This window comes from Crassostrea angulata, chromosome 4 (genome assembly GCF_025612915.1).
Source record: "Crassostrea angulata isolate pt1a10 chromosome 4, ASM2561291v2, whole genome shotgun sequence".
NCBI classification, from domain to species: Eukaryota; Metazoa; Mollusca; class Bivalvia; order Ostreida; family Ostreidae; genus Magallana; species Magallana angulata.
This window is the reverse complement of record NC_069114.1, coordinates 33515681-33533762: the sequence shown is the minus strand read 5'-3', so window position 1 is coordinate 33533762 and position 18082 is coordinate 33515681. Positions and strand designations below refer to the sequence as shown.

Here is an 18082-nt window from a genome sequence, read left to right as displayed (position 1 = left end):
TACATGCGTTGTTTGCTGTAGAGAAATGAAAAATGATGGGTTGAGATATTCCATTCAGTAATTGCCATTTATCATAAATTATCTTTACTTTCATTGAAGCTCAGTTGAAGTTTTACCTCATTACCTCAAAAACAAAGTGACCAAATACTAATTACCAAATTATCTGCTCCTCATGACACAATAGTATTAAATTCAATGATTCTGATATATGCAGTGTCAACTATTTATCATTTAATCAAGGTTTTAACATGGTAATATAAAAAACCTTGATCCAAATGCATAGTAAGGATAGGTAAATATTTCTATTGCTTTTAGAGTGTTACCAATAGGACTTGAGTATTTAAGTCTTGTCAGTCTTAGTTTCATGACAAAAACTATGTAGATAAATGTTTATCAATGGGTCGAGCCAAATCATGTGCATGTTTCAACTTGTTTACATTGGTCACTTGAACAGCACAGTGATTTAAATTTCATTGTTCATTATTTAGATGCCTTTTTGCTTTCTCATGCTCATGTGACAGGCAATCTTCCAGTATAATTTGATTGCTTCACAGCATTATTGAAACAGGTTAGATGCTCCAATTATCAGATAAAAAGATTTAGGGTCCAATAACTACTGTGTATTTGAGTTTAGGTATATATACAGCTAGAACATCAATTTTAATTCCAAAAGACAAAGTTAAAGGATTGATGAAAGACGTACTGGAAGTTTAAGGACATTCCAAAGTTGCATTAAAACAGCTTCATTCATTAACCGGTTCATTAGCTTTTGTAACTAGGGCCTTACCGACGTGTAAGACAATTACATGTCGCATTTATGGGCTTATGCCTGGTGTCTTTTAAAAATATCATTTCATACGCCTGTCAAGAAAAATCCATAGTGTTCTTCAGCTGTGGTTAAAACGCAATGAGTGCAATGGAACTTTAAAATGTCATATCTACATTGGGAATCCGATGAATACAGGGACAGTAGGATGTTGGGTAATTTTAGAAAAATCTTGGTCTTATTGATGTTGGCATGTGGAGTGGAACATGGGCATAAGAAATAACTTTCTTGGAACTTGTCCCTATAGTTTTAAGATTTTATTTGTTGTTCACCTGACAGGTTGCAAAATAAGAAATTCATGCTCCATGCTGACAATCTATGCTAGTTTTGGTAGAAATTCTGAATCAGAGAGAATTTGGTCTTATTGTCATTGAAGTTTAACAGTCAGATTAAGGCAGTTCACTGAGGTAGTTGAAGAAACGAGATTGCTATGAGGCAGATTCAGGTAGTTTGCACTATGGGCAGATTGCTATCCTTATCTAGACTTAGGTATAATAGTTCCTTACTAAGTGATAGAAAATTCTTTTCATTTATCTTTTTTGTTAATCCAACTGTGAACCTATTGAAAAATGCCAAAAAGGAAGGCAGGTTTTGGCACATTTAAAAATAATATTGTTTCTTTGTCATTTCATGACCAATTCCATATAAAGTATCAGTACCTACTACCTAGACTGAAGATACTTTAATAAATAACCATAGCATATATTCACTTACAAATCCAGTTGATTACAGATCAAATTTCTATCTGACATTCAGGCAACTTTTGAGGGGAAAAAAATTCATTTAATACCTAGTTTACCCAAACTGTGTCAAATTTGTAAATGTTATATAAAACAAAGCATTTTAATAAGTAATCTAATTCTTAAAAGAAAACAACATGTAATGAATTTGTGTAAGCTATAGGACTTTTAATTGAAAGAAAACAAACATATAAGATTTATAAAATTTCCAAAAAATTTATTTTGCTGCAAAAACATGCTAGTATGATAAGTCTGCCTGTAACTTAAACTTTTATGATAAAATTGAAAAAAATCATTAATTTTTGTCAGGAGAAAGATTTCCATAATAAGGAACATATATATAGCAGATCAATTTTTTGTACAGGATGACAATAATTTAATTTTGCTCCAATTAAGGCTTCTTAATGGCTTTTCCCACAAAACAGAGCTAACAGAAATTTTAAGACCATGATATTTTTTGTCATTTTAGTTCAAAATAACATTTTCTTGAGAAAAAAAATTCAACATGAAAATTGCAGCTCATATTGCTTTAAATTGCCAACATCTATCATGGCAAATATATATAAACAAGTTTACCTACATTCCAAATAAAAATACTTTTTCAAATGGAAGTTACAAAAATGTCCAACCAAATTTGATATTGACCATAACAGTTTAATTTTGAAAACAAAAATAAAACTAGCACACAGGTAATTTGCAAATGGCAACATAAATCTACTCAATTGACAAATACATGGAAAAAATATAAATTACAATTCAAATATTTACGAATTCACTTTCAACATTTACAACATTCTGCTATTCTCTACAAAAATATTTTTTTTTGAATAATGAAAGAAGTAACTGAAAATCTGAAGTTTTACCATCTATCTGCTTAAAAATTCTTTTATAATTGTTACATGTAATTACTTTTTAAAATTTACAACAGATGTACAATGTACAGTATTTTTTTAGAATCAACCTTATCATATCAATGTACAGTCATCTGTATTATCTAAGTACAAATTACAAATGTATTTACAATTTTTTCAATAAATTTATAAACAGCTGTTATTTATCATAGGCATCCATGAGAGCCATCTTACTAAATTCCTGCTTTTTTAAATTAAAAAAAAGAATTTCTGTTTCTTGCCAATATGTCTTGGGTAAGCCAGGAGAAACTTGGTCATCTGATTATGAATGTAGAGTGGGGAAATGTTCTTGAAATTTACCTGAAACACATAACATAGCATGCTTGTAAATATTCCACACTCAAAAACATATACAGGTACTTTTGACCAAAGTTGATTTTCTGTCATGAAAGTCTAAATAAAATTCATCATTTTTAGTTGATGGAACAAATCATTTTACTTAAATGCATTCCCTTTTCACTTCTCTATATAAGCTTTGCATCTTTGTTAACTTATGGTAATAACTTCGGCAATTGGCAAACAAATTCCATACCACATCTCTGAGGTGATCGAAGTGTTAGCTAAAAGTAGGCAAAAACATGCATATATTTCGCTACACTCAACTGAAACAAGACACCATTATAGTAAAACATTGTTTTTTCAACACAGATAATCTAAAGTTTTAAATTTAATACATTTTCTCATAAAGTAAACCAATCTGACAATCAGAAGGACAGACCTTCTAGTAAAATATGAGTACTTTTGGTCATCTTCTAGGATAACAACCTGGTCCAGCAGGGTCTTATATATCCAAGATATCTTGTCGAACTCATTTTTTTCTCTAATTTTCATCATGCAGTCCTCTGAGAAAAAAAAATAGAAAATCTAATTTTTTTACATTGAATCTGATTGCAAGTATCTGTGTAATCTTAACTGGAAATGTCTAAACATGAAAGCTAGAGGTTGAGACTTGGAAAGCCCTCTTTGCATATCCAACCAAGCCCAAATATCAATCGCTTTGGAATCACTGTTAGTAATTGTTATAATAGGCATGCACAATGATTTTCATTAATAGAAAGACAGTATCATTCATGATTGACAATATTAAGAGTTCTCCACACCCCCAGAAAAAATTTGTAATACAAGTCCGATTTTTATATTTCTTCAAGATATGAAATTTAAGCATGCATTTGACTTCAAAATGATGGAAAAAGTGTTCAATTTTAGGGAAAAAACAAACTTTTTAAAAATGTACATGTATTGCTTTTCATAAAAACAAAAGCCCCTGCTATATTTGATCTCGGGACCTGTGGTTTAGGATTTTTTTTTATTCATCTTATATGAGCTTTTGACTTAGCTTTACATAAACATCCATCTGTGATGTTTTTTGTTTTTTTTTTTAGCTTTTATTGCATGTTACTTGCACACTAAGCCTAAAAAAAAAAGTTGTGTGTTTAGGGTAATCCGACCTAACCTAAAAAATGCCCCGATCCTACCATTTCTAGACGTCTGATTTTATCTGAATGTGAATTTAATGTTATTTCTAATAAAAAAAAACCCTGTTTTTCAATATGACACAAACAAACATTCTTAGGATTCATGCAGAAAAAAAATATGATGAAATAAAAAAATATCTCTACCTATCTAACCTAGTTTTTTCATCAGTGTTACCCTAAACACACAATTTTTTTTATAGGCCCTAATAGAAATGGAACTTATGAAAACATGTTTTATTTCAAAATCTTTTGAACAGGAACAGATTGATAATTTGCATTAAACTGAAAAGTTTTCCCATTTTCAAACACTCAAAAACATATATGGACCAAATATTTTCTCATTTTTAAATTTATGGACTACAGACTGATGCCAGTGTTTGCCCCACATGGAATAATATAGCTTTATAATAGGTATACTCTGTCCCGAGTTTTTGCTTCCACCACTTTTTGCTTGATATTTCAATAATAGTAAATACCTTTGAGCTCAAACTGCGTTCATCCACTAATATGAAAAATGTCCAGATTATCTGTTTTGAAACGCCCCTTTTACCGCTTCAGGTTTCAATACACATCCAAAAATTGAAAGTCTACGGAGATTTTGCACTGCATCAGCCATTAATAAGAATAAAAAATTGCACGATGTATTCCGAGTGTATTCCGAATGGATAAAAGATGTAAACATTTCCCATTATAAATCTCCGTAAGAAAATTGTTTTTGTTCCTGTGAAATTTTATGAGTGAAAAGGGATAATTGTGCAATGAAGATATCTTTGATATATTCCCTTTCATCGATTTCAATTGTATTTCTTTCACAGGTATGTGTATTTTTATAAAAAATCATCAAAAATTGATGGAAGCAATAACTTGGGACAGACTATAAAACATAATTAACTATATGGCATTACGGCATGCTAGATTTCTTTTCTTGGTCATGTTCAATATAACTTTTGGCACAATTTTTCCAGGGTATTGATTCTCTAAAAGAATTCATACGCAATATGACTTCTATTAAAGGACACTTAACACTTATTTCAAGTACATGCATGCATGGGTTCTCCCGATTCAGGTTACTAGTTCTTCTCAAATGTAGGATTGGTAGCATAATAAAGTGATTTACATCTAAACCAATGTTTAACTTTGCATCCGTCTTCTCCAGGAAAATTATAAATGCATTTTAGTTTTCTATTGCTCTGTGTTACTCGTGTATATGGGGGGTGGGGTTGCACATTATCAAAAATATCAATTCCAATGAAATATCTGTTTATCAAAGTATCCAAATGATATTGACTAATCTACCCACCTACCATTACTGCTAAAGTCAATGTATTAGTTGACACCACATTGTATTCCGCCTGTCATGTCCATGTCCCAGCAAAGTGCCCCCATGCAACAATCAGTACGGCGGAAAAAACTTTTTTAACAACTGGATTTCGCGTGAAAATTGTGACTGTTGGTATACCAGTGTTTGCCAGAACCTTGCAAATGGTTCGACATTCATTGTCATACCGGGACGGCGCATGCATCGATCCATATGTCGCAAGTCCTGTAAAGCACATGTTCTCCTGTTTGTTGTTATTTTCTGCGCATGCGGTCGCAGAGACATTGAAAAAATATATTACGTAAAATTCTTTAAAACTGCATTTATGAAATAAATTCTTATTTTAAAATCTTTCAATTGTCTGACATTGTGAGATCCTTTAAAAATTTTGGCTTATTTGCCGCTAATTACTGAATAATGACGAAAAGATATAAGCGGCAATAATGGGTACTCGACTTCCTGTTTATCGAAGGTCATGGACAGGGTTTATTTTTAGTCAAAAGTACGTCGTTTTAGATGGCTTTGAAATAAAAAACTCCACTAAGTTATATGAATGAACAATGCAGAAATTTGCATAGAAATTTTCACATGACAGCTATTATTAAGAGAGTGATATATAAAAAATGTGTATCGTTCGGCAATAATGGGTACTCGCACGTTAGACATGACTATTCCGATAGTATGTGTTTAAATATTGTTTTCATATGGGTTGAATAAGGATGGATAAAGTAAAAATTTAATTTATGATTAAAAATTGCACAATATTATATAAATCATTATATTTGTGCAACAGTTGTTCAATATTTAGGAAATTTGAAATAAAAGTATATGTTTTAAGTATTTAAATACTTGTTAAATTAAATTTTTGAATTGAATGAAAATTACTCCGGGATAAAAAGATCAATTGCAAAATGTGTTCTTCAAAATCTAAGTTATACAATATTTTCAATTTGCATATCTGTTCTTAGATTATTTATGTTGAACTCCTAACAAAATTGATTTATTTCTCTTTTTAATAGTTTATTTAGCTTTCTTCTTCATAGCATTTTTTAAACGTAATCGTATCATGCAGTAGTGCAAAATATTTTTGTCACTAGTTTATATTTGTTATCAATATCTACGAGCATGATTTGTACTTTTTGATCATGACATAAATTGTACATAATCAAATGAATTTTTTATTGCTTATTTAAACAAAATAAATCGTGAACAAAGAATTGCTTATATAAAAGACTGTTTTAGTTTCTCTGTTTAAGAATACAATATGTTAGTTACATGCCTTTCACAATACCAATTCATTACAATTCAGTTTTTCTCACGTTATTCAAAGTTAAACAAGAAACCAAATTTGATAATATTATTAGTGAATATCAATAATGTACTTAAAAAGTATATATATACATTCTATAAAAAACAATTCATTGGTGAACAAACAGGAAAGAATATTATCACAATGAATAGCAATGATGTAATTAAAAAGTATATATATACATTCTATAAAAAAAACAATTAATTAGTGAACAAACAGGAAAAATGTTATCACAATGTATGTTTTATAATGAACAATATAAGTTCATAACAATTTGACATTTATATGCAGTTGCCAAGATCTTCTTATAACATTAAGCTGTACAAATCTGATGATTTTTGTTGGTATTTTTTTTTTACCTTAAGTTGTTAAATTAGTTTGCAAACATTAAGTTTTTAGTTTATAAATACCCTTTATAAATACACATGCATAAATGACAAGTTTTGATTCCTCAGAAAAGAGTTTGATAGTGTCCTTGTTCTATCTCGGATAATTGTATTTTTTTATCCGCACTATAGAATAAAGGTACAGGTGATTGATACACGCTATATTTTCTTGACAAGGTGATTCTATAATTAACAAGAATAGGCATACAATTGAAAATGTGCTGGTCTCGTAAAAATTATTTGTACGCTTTTTTTCTGCCACTAAAAATAAAGTAAATTTTTACTTTTTGTTTCTTCATCTTGTAAAAACTAACATAGAAACTGTAATTGAAACCAATTAAAGCTGAACATTATCAATTATTTAAAACACAAAAATATGGCTATGAAACATTGATAATTTTTCGTCAAAGCAATAGTTTCAAGTTAGGTTTTAAAATGCTTACCTTTTTACAACACACACGGTGACACCTATTACAATACTAATAATGATCAAGAAGCCCGCTGATATCTTCAGGAGGGTGAAAGTGGAGAAAGTGAATTGCGGTTCTAAATCTTGCTCTAGAAAAAATAATTTCAAAAATTATATGATGATATGGTTTTCACATTGACTTGGTTCAAGGTCATTAAACGCCATAAACCCAAAAGCTCTGTTTAGCCAAATAGGACTGAGTCGAGAGTATATACATATGATCTTTAAAAAAGCATTTTTGTGTGATTCGATATGACCTTTACTCCTGACTTACAAATATCATTCAAACTAACTGCATACAATTTTATCAAAGGCACCTTGTGAGTGAAGTGTGAACCAGATTAAAGAATGAGGAGAGAGGATATGCTCTGGACAAGGATTATTTATATAATTCTACTATGACCTTCACCATGACCTTAATAATCTTGAAAATTTGCTCAAGGTCACAACACATATTTACTCAAAAGCTCTTTTGATGTTAAGTATGTGCAAAAAATAATGGCTGGCTGTCACGGAAATGTAGAATGGAACGTGGAATAAGACAGGGTTGTCCAGTATCAGCCTTATTATTTTTATTCGTAATGGAAATATTGAATCTAAAAATACAGAATTGTGGAGATATAAAAGGGTTCAAAATTAGTTCGTTAGAAAAAGAAATTAAATGTATACAACATGCTGATGATAGTACATTTACATTGGAAGATCAATTATCATTGGAAAATACGCTAAACATTTTTAAAAAATTTGGCAAAATGTCGGGCACAAATTTAAATATGACTAAAACGGACCTCTTAGAGAAAGATTAGATCGCCAAACACACGTATATCAAGTAACAATAAATAAAGATACTTTAAAATGCTTAGGTATATATGCTGGACTAAACAAAAATATATGTAACGAAAAAAATTGGATATGTAAATTAAAGGAATTTGAAAAGATACTGGATTCGTGGAGAAGTCGAAAGCTTACTATCTTCGGTAAATGTCAAATTGTAAACTCGATTATTCTATCAAAGATCATTTTCACTGCAACGGTTTTAGAAAATCCGGGAAATGATTACTTTAAAAAATTAAATAAACTAATTTTTTCATTTTTATGGGGCAATCGTGAACGCATCAAAAGGCACACATTTATTCGCGAGATAAAAGAGGGGGGTATAGGAATAATTGACCCATAAATCAAAATTAAAGCTACTAAAGCAGCTTGGATTTCAAAACTTACACAAAATAGGAGTAATTTAAGTAAATTTTTAAATGCATGTTTAGCAAATCATAAGATGAAAATCGAATATATTCTAGAATCAAATGTAACAAACACTTCTGATTTTAATAGTCTGAAAGGACTTCCACAATTCTACAAAGAGGTATTTACTGCATTTAATGAATGCAAAACTCCAAAAAGCATTGATACTGTGGAAGAAATATTACGGCAGAATATTTGGTTTAACGTAAACTTTAAATACAAGGGAAAAGTTTTATATTTTCAGAACTGGTTCGAAAGCGGCTTTCATTATGTGAAAGACCTTGTGAATGATAATGGTTTTAAATCGCTCAATGAAATAGCTACTATATTAAAATCGAAAAGAAATTATCTTTGTGAATATCTAACACTAAAAAACGTTTTTCACTCTAAAATACATAATGATACAAGCAGGAGGAGATATATAAATATCAAAAATGAATTTCATTTTAAATTACAAGGAGAAATAAAAGATATCGGTAAAACGAAATCTGGCTTCTTCTATAAAATACTACTTGATGACAAATCCAAAAAACCTATCATGGAGAGTAAATGGAAAAATGAATTTAGCGACATAAACTCATTGTGTTGGCGAAAAATATATGATGAAAAAATTGTAAAAATTAATGATAAAAGCATTGCTGAATTTAATTTTAAATTATTGCACAATCTGTTGCCAAATAATCTATACCTTAGCAAATGGAATAAAAATATTGATAAATTTTGTACGTATTGTCGAGAAATTGAAAATACAAAACATATGGTTTTCGATTGTATACTTGTAATAAACATCTGGAAAAAGGTTTCTGCTATACTTAAAATTAATATTGCTTGGAAACATCTTGTTTTGGGTTTCATTTATAATGGAAACCAAAGCAATGTAGTTTTAAACAATGTAATATCCTTCATTGCATGTAAAATTTTTAAATACAAAATGAAATGTAAATTGATGGAAGACAATGTCACAAATGAAGGCCTAATTTTATTTTTAAGGTCATCGCTTGCAAGCTTTTTCCTTGTAAATCAGCAAGCACAAACTGTCAATTTTGATTACTGTATACTTAGAACTCTTTCTGAAATGCTGTAAATTGTAAAATATGAAATAGTAATAACAATAATGTTGTATTATTAGTAATAGAATATAATGAACTAGAGGGCGACCTGGCTCTCGTACTTTTAGGCGGTATAGGACAAAAAGAACTGTGACTGTAGAAGCAAGTCCTACCGCATAGTACCGCATTTTATATTCTCTATATTCACAATTGTCAATTCCTATCACATGTTTATTCGTAAATTGTATTTAAATTATGACTTAGAATTGTTTTCATATATTTATATATATATATTTTTTTTCAATAAATCTTTACATAAGGAAAAAAAAATGATAAATTCGCACTATTAAGTTAGATATGTGTATGATCTACTATGATTATAATTATATTACTTCACTTTATTAACGTTACTTTGTAAAAATATAAATGTATAAGGTATCCTCATTATTTTTTTTTGGCTACATAGTTACCGATCCAGGGGGCCCCTGGCACCCCAGGTAAGGTATACAAAGAGGGCCTCTGCGGAGGTATTACCTCAAGCAATTTGTATGTAATTTCAAATAAAATCATTATTATAAAAAAAAAAAAAAAAAAAAAGTATGTGCAAAATAGGGCTTAGTGGAAAGTATCTGAAACAGGGATTTTGTGTAGTCCTATATGACTTTGACCTACAAACTTCATTCAAGGTTATATTACTGCTCATCCTTTGACCATAGACACTCTGGTGTGTGGGGCAGATTGGATCAAGGGGAGATGATATGTCATTGACATGGATTTTATATATAACTGTTGTAACCCTAACCTTAGACCTAAAACATGGTTCAAAATCACTGCACACCCGTAACTCAAAGGCATTCTGCAGGTAAAGTATGAGTCTGTTTGGGCCAAGGGTAGAGAAGATATGCTCCAGACAAGAAATACGGACGGACAGACTGATCACTATACAGTAGGCCCGCTTGGTATTATTGTGAATTTATTATTGTATTTTTTTTTGGACGATTAAAATAGTTCAAAAGGTAGAGAAATATCAAGTAGAATGTTGTAAGGGAATTTTTTTTATACACAAGTGTTTGAGGCATATATCGTTATTGAAACACTGCCATCGAATTTGATAGTCGATTAACCTGAGACAGTCCGATTTTGAAGGATCAGTACTGTTACCACTGGTAAAGGTCTCATATTATGATCGCTAAGTGAACGCCTAGATCACAAATTTCGGACTGTCACAAATAATATTTTGACTGCTAGAACAAAGGAATGACATCACAGCAGTATTTAAATAGACTTTATTGAAATCTCCTTCTACACGTATGAATTATACAGATTATTTTTACTTTGCATACTTTATTTCATTTTACTTCTTGTAATTATTGTTTATTAAAATCTCGATGTTTGGAAATTTTGACACTGGGCCGTTCGTACTTTTTTCGACACTTTAATACAGTAAAATTTAAGTTTAATTTAAATGAAAACATTTGAAACCACTTTAATCAGATTTGGAATTCTATTATAAATATTTTGGCATACAATATGCATATATAAACTCATTTAAAATGACAAAAAAACGCGATCGTCCGCGAACTATTTGGACCGCCCTCGTATTTTTAGTCGCGGAAGCAAACTGAATAAAATGTTAATATGGCTGTTACATGTATGTTTCATCTCCCTGACTGAGAGCGTATATAATGATTTCAGCGCCAATATACACATGTTTCATACAAATAGACATCAGTATGAATTAAAATATAAGCATTGAATGCTTATTTTTGGATGTCGTCGGTCCTGTAACACACCAAGCGGTGCAGACAATTTGTTTGGTTTTATTGTGCAATTATTATTGTGATTTTTTTTTATTTTGGGACGATTAGAACTGTTCAAAATGTAGAGAAATATCAAATAGAATGATGTAAGGGAATTGTTTAATAATGTATGAGTTTTTCTATTTCAAATTCCGGCAACGGCTATTCTTGTATATTACACAGCTCTTTTTGTTGTTAATATCAAAATAAGTAAAATTGTATTAAGTTGCTTTATGCATCATTTGACATTTTTTTACGATTCACTGGTATTAAAGGGACTTTGACACAATTTGACTTAAAATTTTCAAATTTAATTCTTTTCCATTTTCAAAGTTTAAACTGATAAATTTAGAAGTTCATAATGCTATGTCAAAATTTGAAAGTCAAATATCAAGTTATAAGCAATATACATGTACAGAGTTCATAATTCTTTGTTCTGTAAACAAAGATAGTTTATTGTCATTTTTATATATGTGTTGTATTGATGTAAGTTTCACTCAAATTCATCTTTCTTTTGTTGATAATAATATTAATGAAGATACTGAATTATTTTAAATTGTTTTTTACCTGTCATGTTGTCTAAGACATGATAATGCTCTACATTACATTTTTGTAAACAACTACATGTATAAGACTCGAGCTTTGTTTACGTAACAATCAATTCTTACCTCTGTACATCGCTTGTAACTTGACTTTAACATTCAATATTTTGATCAATCATTTAAAATGGACCAGTAAACCATTTTATACATAAAAAATAAAATTTGATCTCAAATCGTGTCCAAGTGCCTTTAAGTATCAATTAAGAATTATTGATATGCATTCCCTGCGTTTAACCTTTATTACGATTCACTTGTATTAAGTATCATTTAGAATTGTTTATATTTATTTATTTCTTATTTAAATGTATTTCAGTCAATGCATTTTTAATACCTTTTTTAACAAAAAAGGAGGCGATGTAGAATCAAATAGTCACTTACTAGTGGACAATTGACTCAATGAGTAACATGTACTCAGTATCGGCAAAATTAATTGTAAGATGTGTCTATCTCTCGAGTAGTCAACCTTATAGTCGCTTGTGTAAATATTTAAGGACGACAGATCTTATTAACTTTTGGCAGATATATCGTGACCTAACCGAAGTGATTGTTACGAACATTGAATTCTCAATATTATATAACAATCACTAAAATTGAGTGAAAAATTGCTTGTGACGCAATATATAACTTATCTACGTTATCAATACAAACTCATTTCTTATTATGGATAACGATTATGGTAAAACCGATGATGATGCCTAGGGATTTTCGGATTAGAGCAATTTTTTTTAATAAGAACAAACCATCTATCAAGAAAAAAGAAATACATTTTAGCAAAGCAAGGTCGCAGCATTTTTTGTATATAATTCAAATTTTTACAGTTTTAAAATCAATCGTCTTAAAGTCGAAAAGGGTAAGAAAAAAACATGTACCCATACACATGTTTTCAGGCAATAAGCATTTATATTTAGTTATCGTGCTCGTGTCTCTATAATGTTTTCACCTTTTACTTATTAATAAAAAAGTCAATTGTTTCCAAAAACCCTTTGACTACATGTAAAGAGAATCGCTTTGTAACGGATATTTTCCTCAAACAGTTCTGTATGAAAAAATATCAGACAATGTCGAGCCCCGTTATACGTTAGGGCCGAAAACTGTCTGATATTTTTTCATACAGAAGTGTTTGAGTCATATATCGTACTTGAAACACTGCCATCGAATGTCATTGTAGATTTACTTGATACAGTCCGATTTTGAAGGATCAGTACTGTAACTACTGGTAACGGTCTCTTATTAAGATCGGTAAGTGAACGCCTAGATCACAAATATTGGACTGTCATGAGTAAAATCGTTGACTGCTAGAACAAAGGAATGAAATCACAGCAGTATTTTAATAGACTTTATTGTAGTCTCCTTCTACACGTATGAATTATAAAGATTATTTTTTACTTTGCTTACTTTATTTTGTTGTATATCGAAACTTAAGCAAAAATAAGGTAACAGATATCATCTATGACTAACTAACTTTCTGAACAATTGTCATGTAATTTACATGATTAAATAAAATATGAATCAATCGAGGTTTGCCAAGTGAACATTCTTTAAATCGAACAATCGTTGGGGTTTTTTTCTATGAATAAGTAAAGAAAGGGGCAAATACAGTTTTAGTACATTGCAGGCTTGGGGTAATGCTATTTGTAATAGTAATGCATTGCAATGCATAACATGTTTTCAAAGTAATGCTAGTAATGTGTAATGCCACAAATTTAGCATTACAAGTAATGCTAATGTAATACAATTGAAATTGTATTGGATTAAAAATTGTTTTAAAGAAGAAAAAGTCATTCTTGAGATAAAGATATTTTGGCTGTATGATTTAACAAAAATTTAAAATCCATTCTTAAATTGTCAATATAACTAGCTATAACAACACAATTTCATAACATTTTAAGAGTGTTGTTATTAAGAATTTTATATCATTTGAAAAATTTACTCCAATTAGTTGTGCATTCAATGAATTCTTTATTGTGAAGATTGTGTAAACAACACACAAAGTCCACAGGACAATCTAAGTAGTATCAAAACATTCTATTGTTTTAATACGTGCTTAACACCCTGATCTCCGCCCTTCTCTTCACTGTATTCCATTAGGATAGAGAACAGACATTTAAACAACATTCGGAATATGAAGGAAGCGACATTGCAGGAAAAATACATAACCCGCGTTAGCGAGTTATGTTAATTTTTCCAGCAATGATCGCTACCTTCATAGCCCGCATGAATCATCAAAGAAAGCATTTTATTGTTTATATTAACATCTTTCTTTAACTAATTAATAAATTGATTATGGAAAGTTAGTAAAATTCACTAAATAACTGTTAATGTACATAAGTACGTTAGCTAAAAGAAACAGCCGAATTGTCTCTTGTGAGACTTTGAGTCTGCCATCATCATGATTTTCGTGCAGTCCCTGAGTTAATTTACTAAGGTCGCTGTAAATTCAGACCAATCGATAAACAGGGCTTGTCAATTTCAGTCCTGACACTTTCAGCCGCTATAGATTTCGACCAATCGATAAATGGGGCGTGTAAATTTCAATATGGATGTTTCTATAGAGCTATGAATTGACTATTGTTTCGTAAGAAAAAGAGGAAATTATACATGGTAGATGTAAATATACTCCCTTAAAAGCAAAAAAGAATGTACTGTCCAACCATGCTCTCTGAAAGCTTAAAAATAACTTCCAGTATTATAACCATTTGAAAATAATTTCTCTCTCTCTCTCTCTCTCTCTCTCTCTCTCTCTCTCTCTCTCTCTCTCTCTCTCTCTTGTATATTATGTACAATAGTTTGGACTGATAGAGAATACAAGATTCGTGTATATTTTCTATTATTGTCTGGACACTTATATCTTAGATTTTCAAACCCGACCGGATGCAGTTCAAAAATGAAACCTTTGAAACTTCGCTGATCATGAAGCGCAACAGCAATCTTGTTCAAGTCATTAAATTTGAGCCTGATAGTAAACATGAACCTGTAAAAATGTTTTAGCGTGTTTTATATATTAAACATTCGCAAAAACGTTTTAATCAGCAATTAAATTACTTTTTTCAAAACTTATTGTTGACTTGTCACAAAGTATGGTAATGGTAATGCATTACTTTACTCATGTAATGGTAATGTAATGCATTACTTCAAGAGAATGAAGTAATGGTAATGGTAATTTAATGCCCAAATTCATGAAGTAATGATAATGTAATACATTACTTTACAATGTAATTTGCCCCAAGCCTGGTGCATTGTACTGACCATTGCAGCTATCACAGCCGACTTACGCCGAATTATATAGGTTCAGCATGATCACTTCCTTCATTCAGTATGCTTACAAATAAGCAATGATAATAACAAAGAAAATGTCTTACCTTACATTTATATCATAAAAATATCGATATTATTTAACAAACAATACAAGACATGGTTTGTAAGCGGTCTATGCATTGTACTGTATATTGTTAAAGATTTATTCAGTAAAAGACCCTTATAATTAAGAATAAAAACGAGACCTCTTTTGCAAAAGTTACTGGATATACAATTGTAAAAGGAAACCAAAAGCAAAAATATTACCTAAACATCCAAACATAAAATTGCATTGTTGATTCATTTTGCATTCACATTCCTGTGAACATAACTCTCCATACCACCCATCTGGACAAGTTTCCGTACAATTTTCACCATATGAACCGTCTGGACATTCTACAATTAAACAATATCAAATCAGAGTCATATATGACCTTGTATTTATTCTTCTCATATGTATGAATTGGATTTGAAGAAAATAGACTTACTCATACAAACACCGTTAACATCGTGATAATTATTACAGCAAACTTTTTCTCTGAAAAACAATAGAAATTGATACATATACTGGCGTGCGACCAGTTCTCGCCGAGTACCATTTCTCGCCAGTACATTGTGACGTCATTTTTCGTCTATAATTCTATGTGTTGATAAAATGACGTCACAATGTACTGACGAGAAATGGTACTCGATGAGAACTGGTCGCACGCCAGGAGGATTTATAAATCTAAGCGATAAAGATATTGACTCTCACATATGTTGTCATTGTAAAAAGAATAAATGAATATATTCTTCGTTAGATTTCTACTCCTGAGAAAACACCAAAAAATATAAATCAAAATCTTTAAGTTCAAATAAAAAAAATAGACTTACGATTCTGGAAAACTACAATCTCCAATTTTTGCTTGTGCATTGATGCCAAAATTCAAAATCGGCAATATTAGCAAATCAAAAATCAAAAGATTAATAAAACAAACGCTTGTCAACATATCGCTTCAAGTGATTAATTATACATGTATAATATATTGGTACACTGTAATTTATTGGCATAAATACGGAAATAAATACTCAAATTAAGGAAGGATTTTGAAATTTTTACATAAATACTTTTTAAAAATATCAATTATTAGGGAGGTTAGGTTGTCAACAAATTGATAACTAGTGAGATTAATCCGTAAATGCCAGCGAAAAAATGTGACTCACTTAAGGTGAAAGGTTGATGTGGCCGTGTATCGTGTAGAACAAGAAATAAGGGAAAGTTATTCTAGAGCTAGGCAGTAAAATGATCTTTTAAAAGGACAAACAGAATTTTTAAAAATCAAAAAGAGAATAAAACAAAACTTAAGGATTATGTTTACTCAGGGGCAAAAAAAAATCCACTAATAGGAACGAAAAAACTACTTATTGTTCATTGTAGCCCAACTATTGTAGTGCTATTTTTCACTTTCAAATAACTACGTCAATGACCTACTTTTTCTGCAAGTGATCTCTAAATGTTGTTTGAAAAAATTGTCAAAATTGGTCAAAATTGTCCACCATTTTCAAGGTTTGATTTTATGTATTTTAAAGATTTTTCCAATCGCGTGCCACCCAGTGATATAAATTTAAATACGAGTAAATACAACCATAAAATATGTAAAATGATATGAAAAAACACATACAAACTTAACTTTTGCAATCACACTGCAACAAAAAGTTTTTAAGAGAAAATAAGAAAATGAAAAAATTAGTCCGAATTTCCTGTTTCAATTTTAATCTACCTTTGTCGGAGCATATCTTCCTCAAATAAACAAATCATGGATATCAATATCGATATTTGTTAATAACGTTGTTATTTTGTGTTTTTAAAACAACTTTGGACTTCAGATATTGAACTTTGTAAAACTATTTTTTTAAATCTCAAACCCCGAGTAAACGTAATCCTTAAATAATAAAATGTTTACTTTTGGCGATTCAAGCGTTAAAATCTATCAAATAAATTGAAGCAGCGATGCTAGCTTGGTGTTTATGTTTACTGAATTATGTAATGAAAAGTTATCAAAAATTCGGAATCATTATTACTGTCGTTCAGAGCGATTAACAAAAGGAACAGCTGACTTCTTACATGTATACGTTAAGGTTACAACGGTAACTACAACAACTTGAAACTACTTGAAAGTCTGATATTACTCAGTTCGCGAGGAAGTCTGTGCATTCCAGGCACGTACAATTTAGCATGGGGGGAGGGGTGCAATTTTGATAAATACAGATATACAGATCGCTCGTCGTTTCAAATGTTAGGCATTTGCTTCCTTTGTCTCCACTGTGCTACAGCCGGGTTTTTATTGACCTGATGTTTAAAATTAGAATTCAAATTTTATGGAGTTTGATTGAACATCCGTTATTCTGGATAATTAAATATATCCATTACAAATGAATGTTGTTATTGAGAATAAATACATGTAAATTATATCTTTTAATATACTCTGCAATTTTTCCGGATTTTTTTTTATCAAACAGAGGGAACAGCTGACTTCTTACGTGTATATGTTAAGGTTACAACGGTAAACTAATTACTTTAAAGTCTGAGATTATTCCGTTCGCGAGGTAGTCTGTGCATTCCAGGTAAGTATAATGTAGCATGGGGGAGGGGGGGTTGATATATACAGATATACAGATCGCT

At 30.4% G+C, this 18082-nt stretch overlaps 1 protein-coding gene across 1 annotated transcript; it reads right to left on the bottom strand.

Annotated features, from left to right (window-relative positions):
* Nucleotides 1–1734: 1734 nt before the first annotated feature.
* Nucleotides 1735–16414, bottom strand: LOC128180301 (cell death abnormality protein 1-like). Its single transcript, XM_052848279.1, has 6 exons — nucleotides 16294–16414; nucleotides 15909–15958; nucleotides 15688–15816; nucleotides 7409–7523; nucleotides 3196–3319; nucleotides 1735–3037 (listed from the first exon to the last, which is right to left on the bottom strand). The coding sequence occupies exons 1-5, from the start codon at nucleotides 16407–16409 to the stop codon at nucleotides 3298–3300; spliced, it is 432 nt and encodes a 143-aa protein (XP_052704239.1). The 5' UTR covers nucleotides 16410–16414; the 3' UTR covers nucleotides 1735–3037; nucleotides 3196–3297.
* Between the last annotated feature and the right edge of the window lie 1668 nt (nucleotides 16415–18082).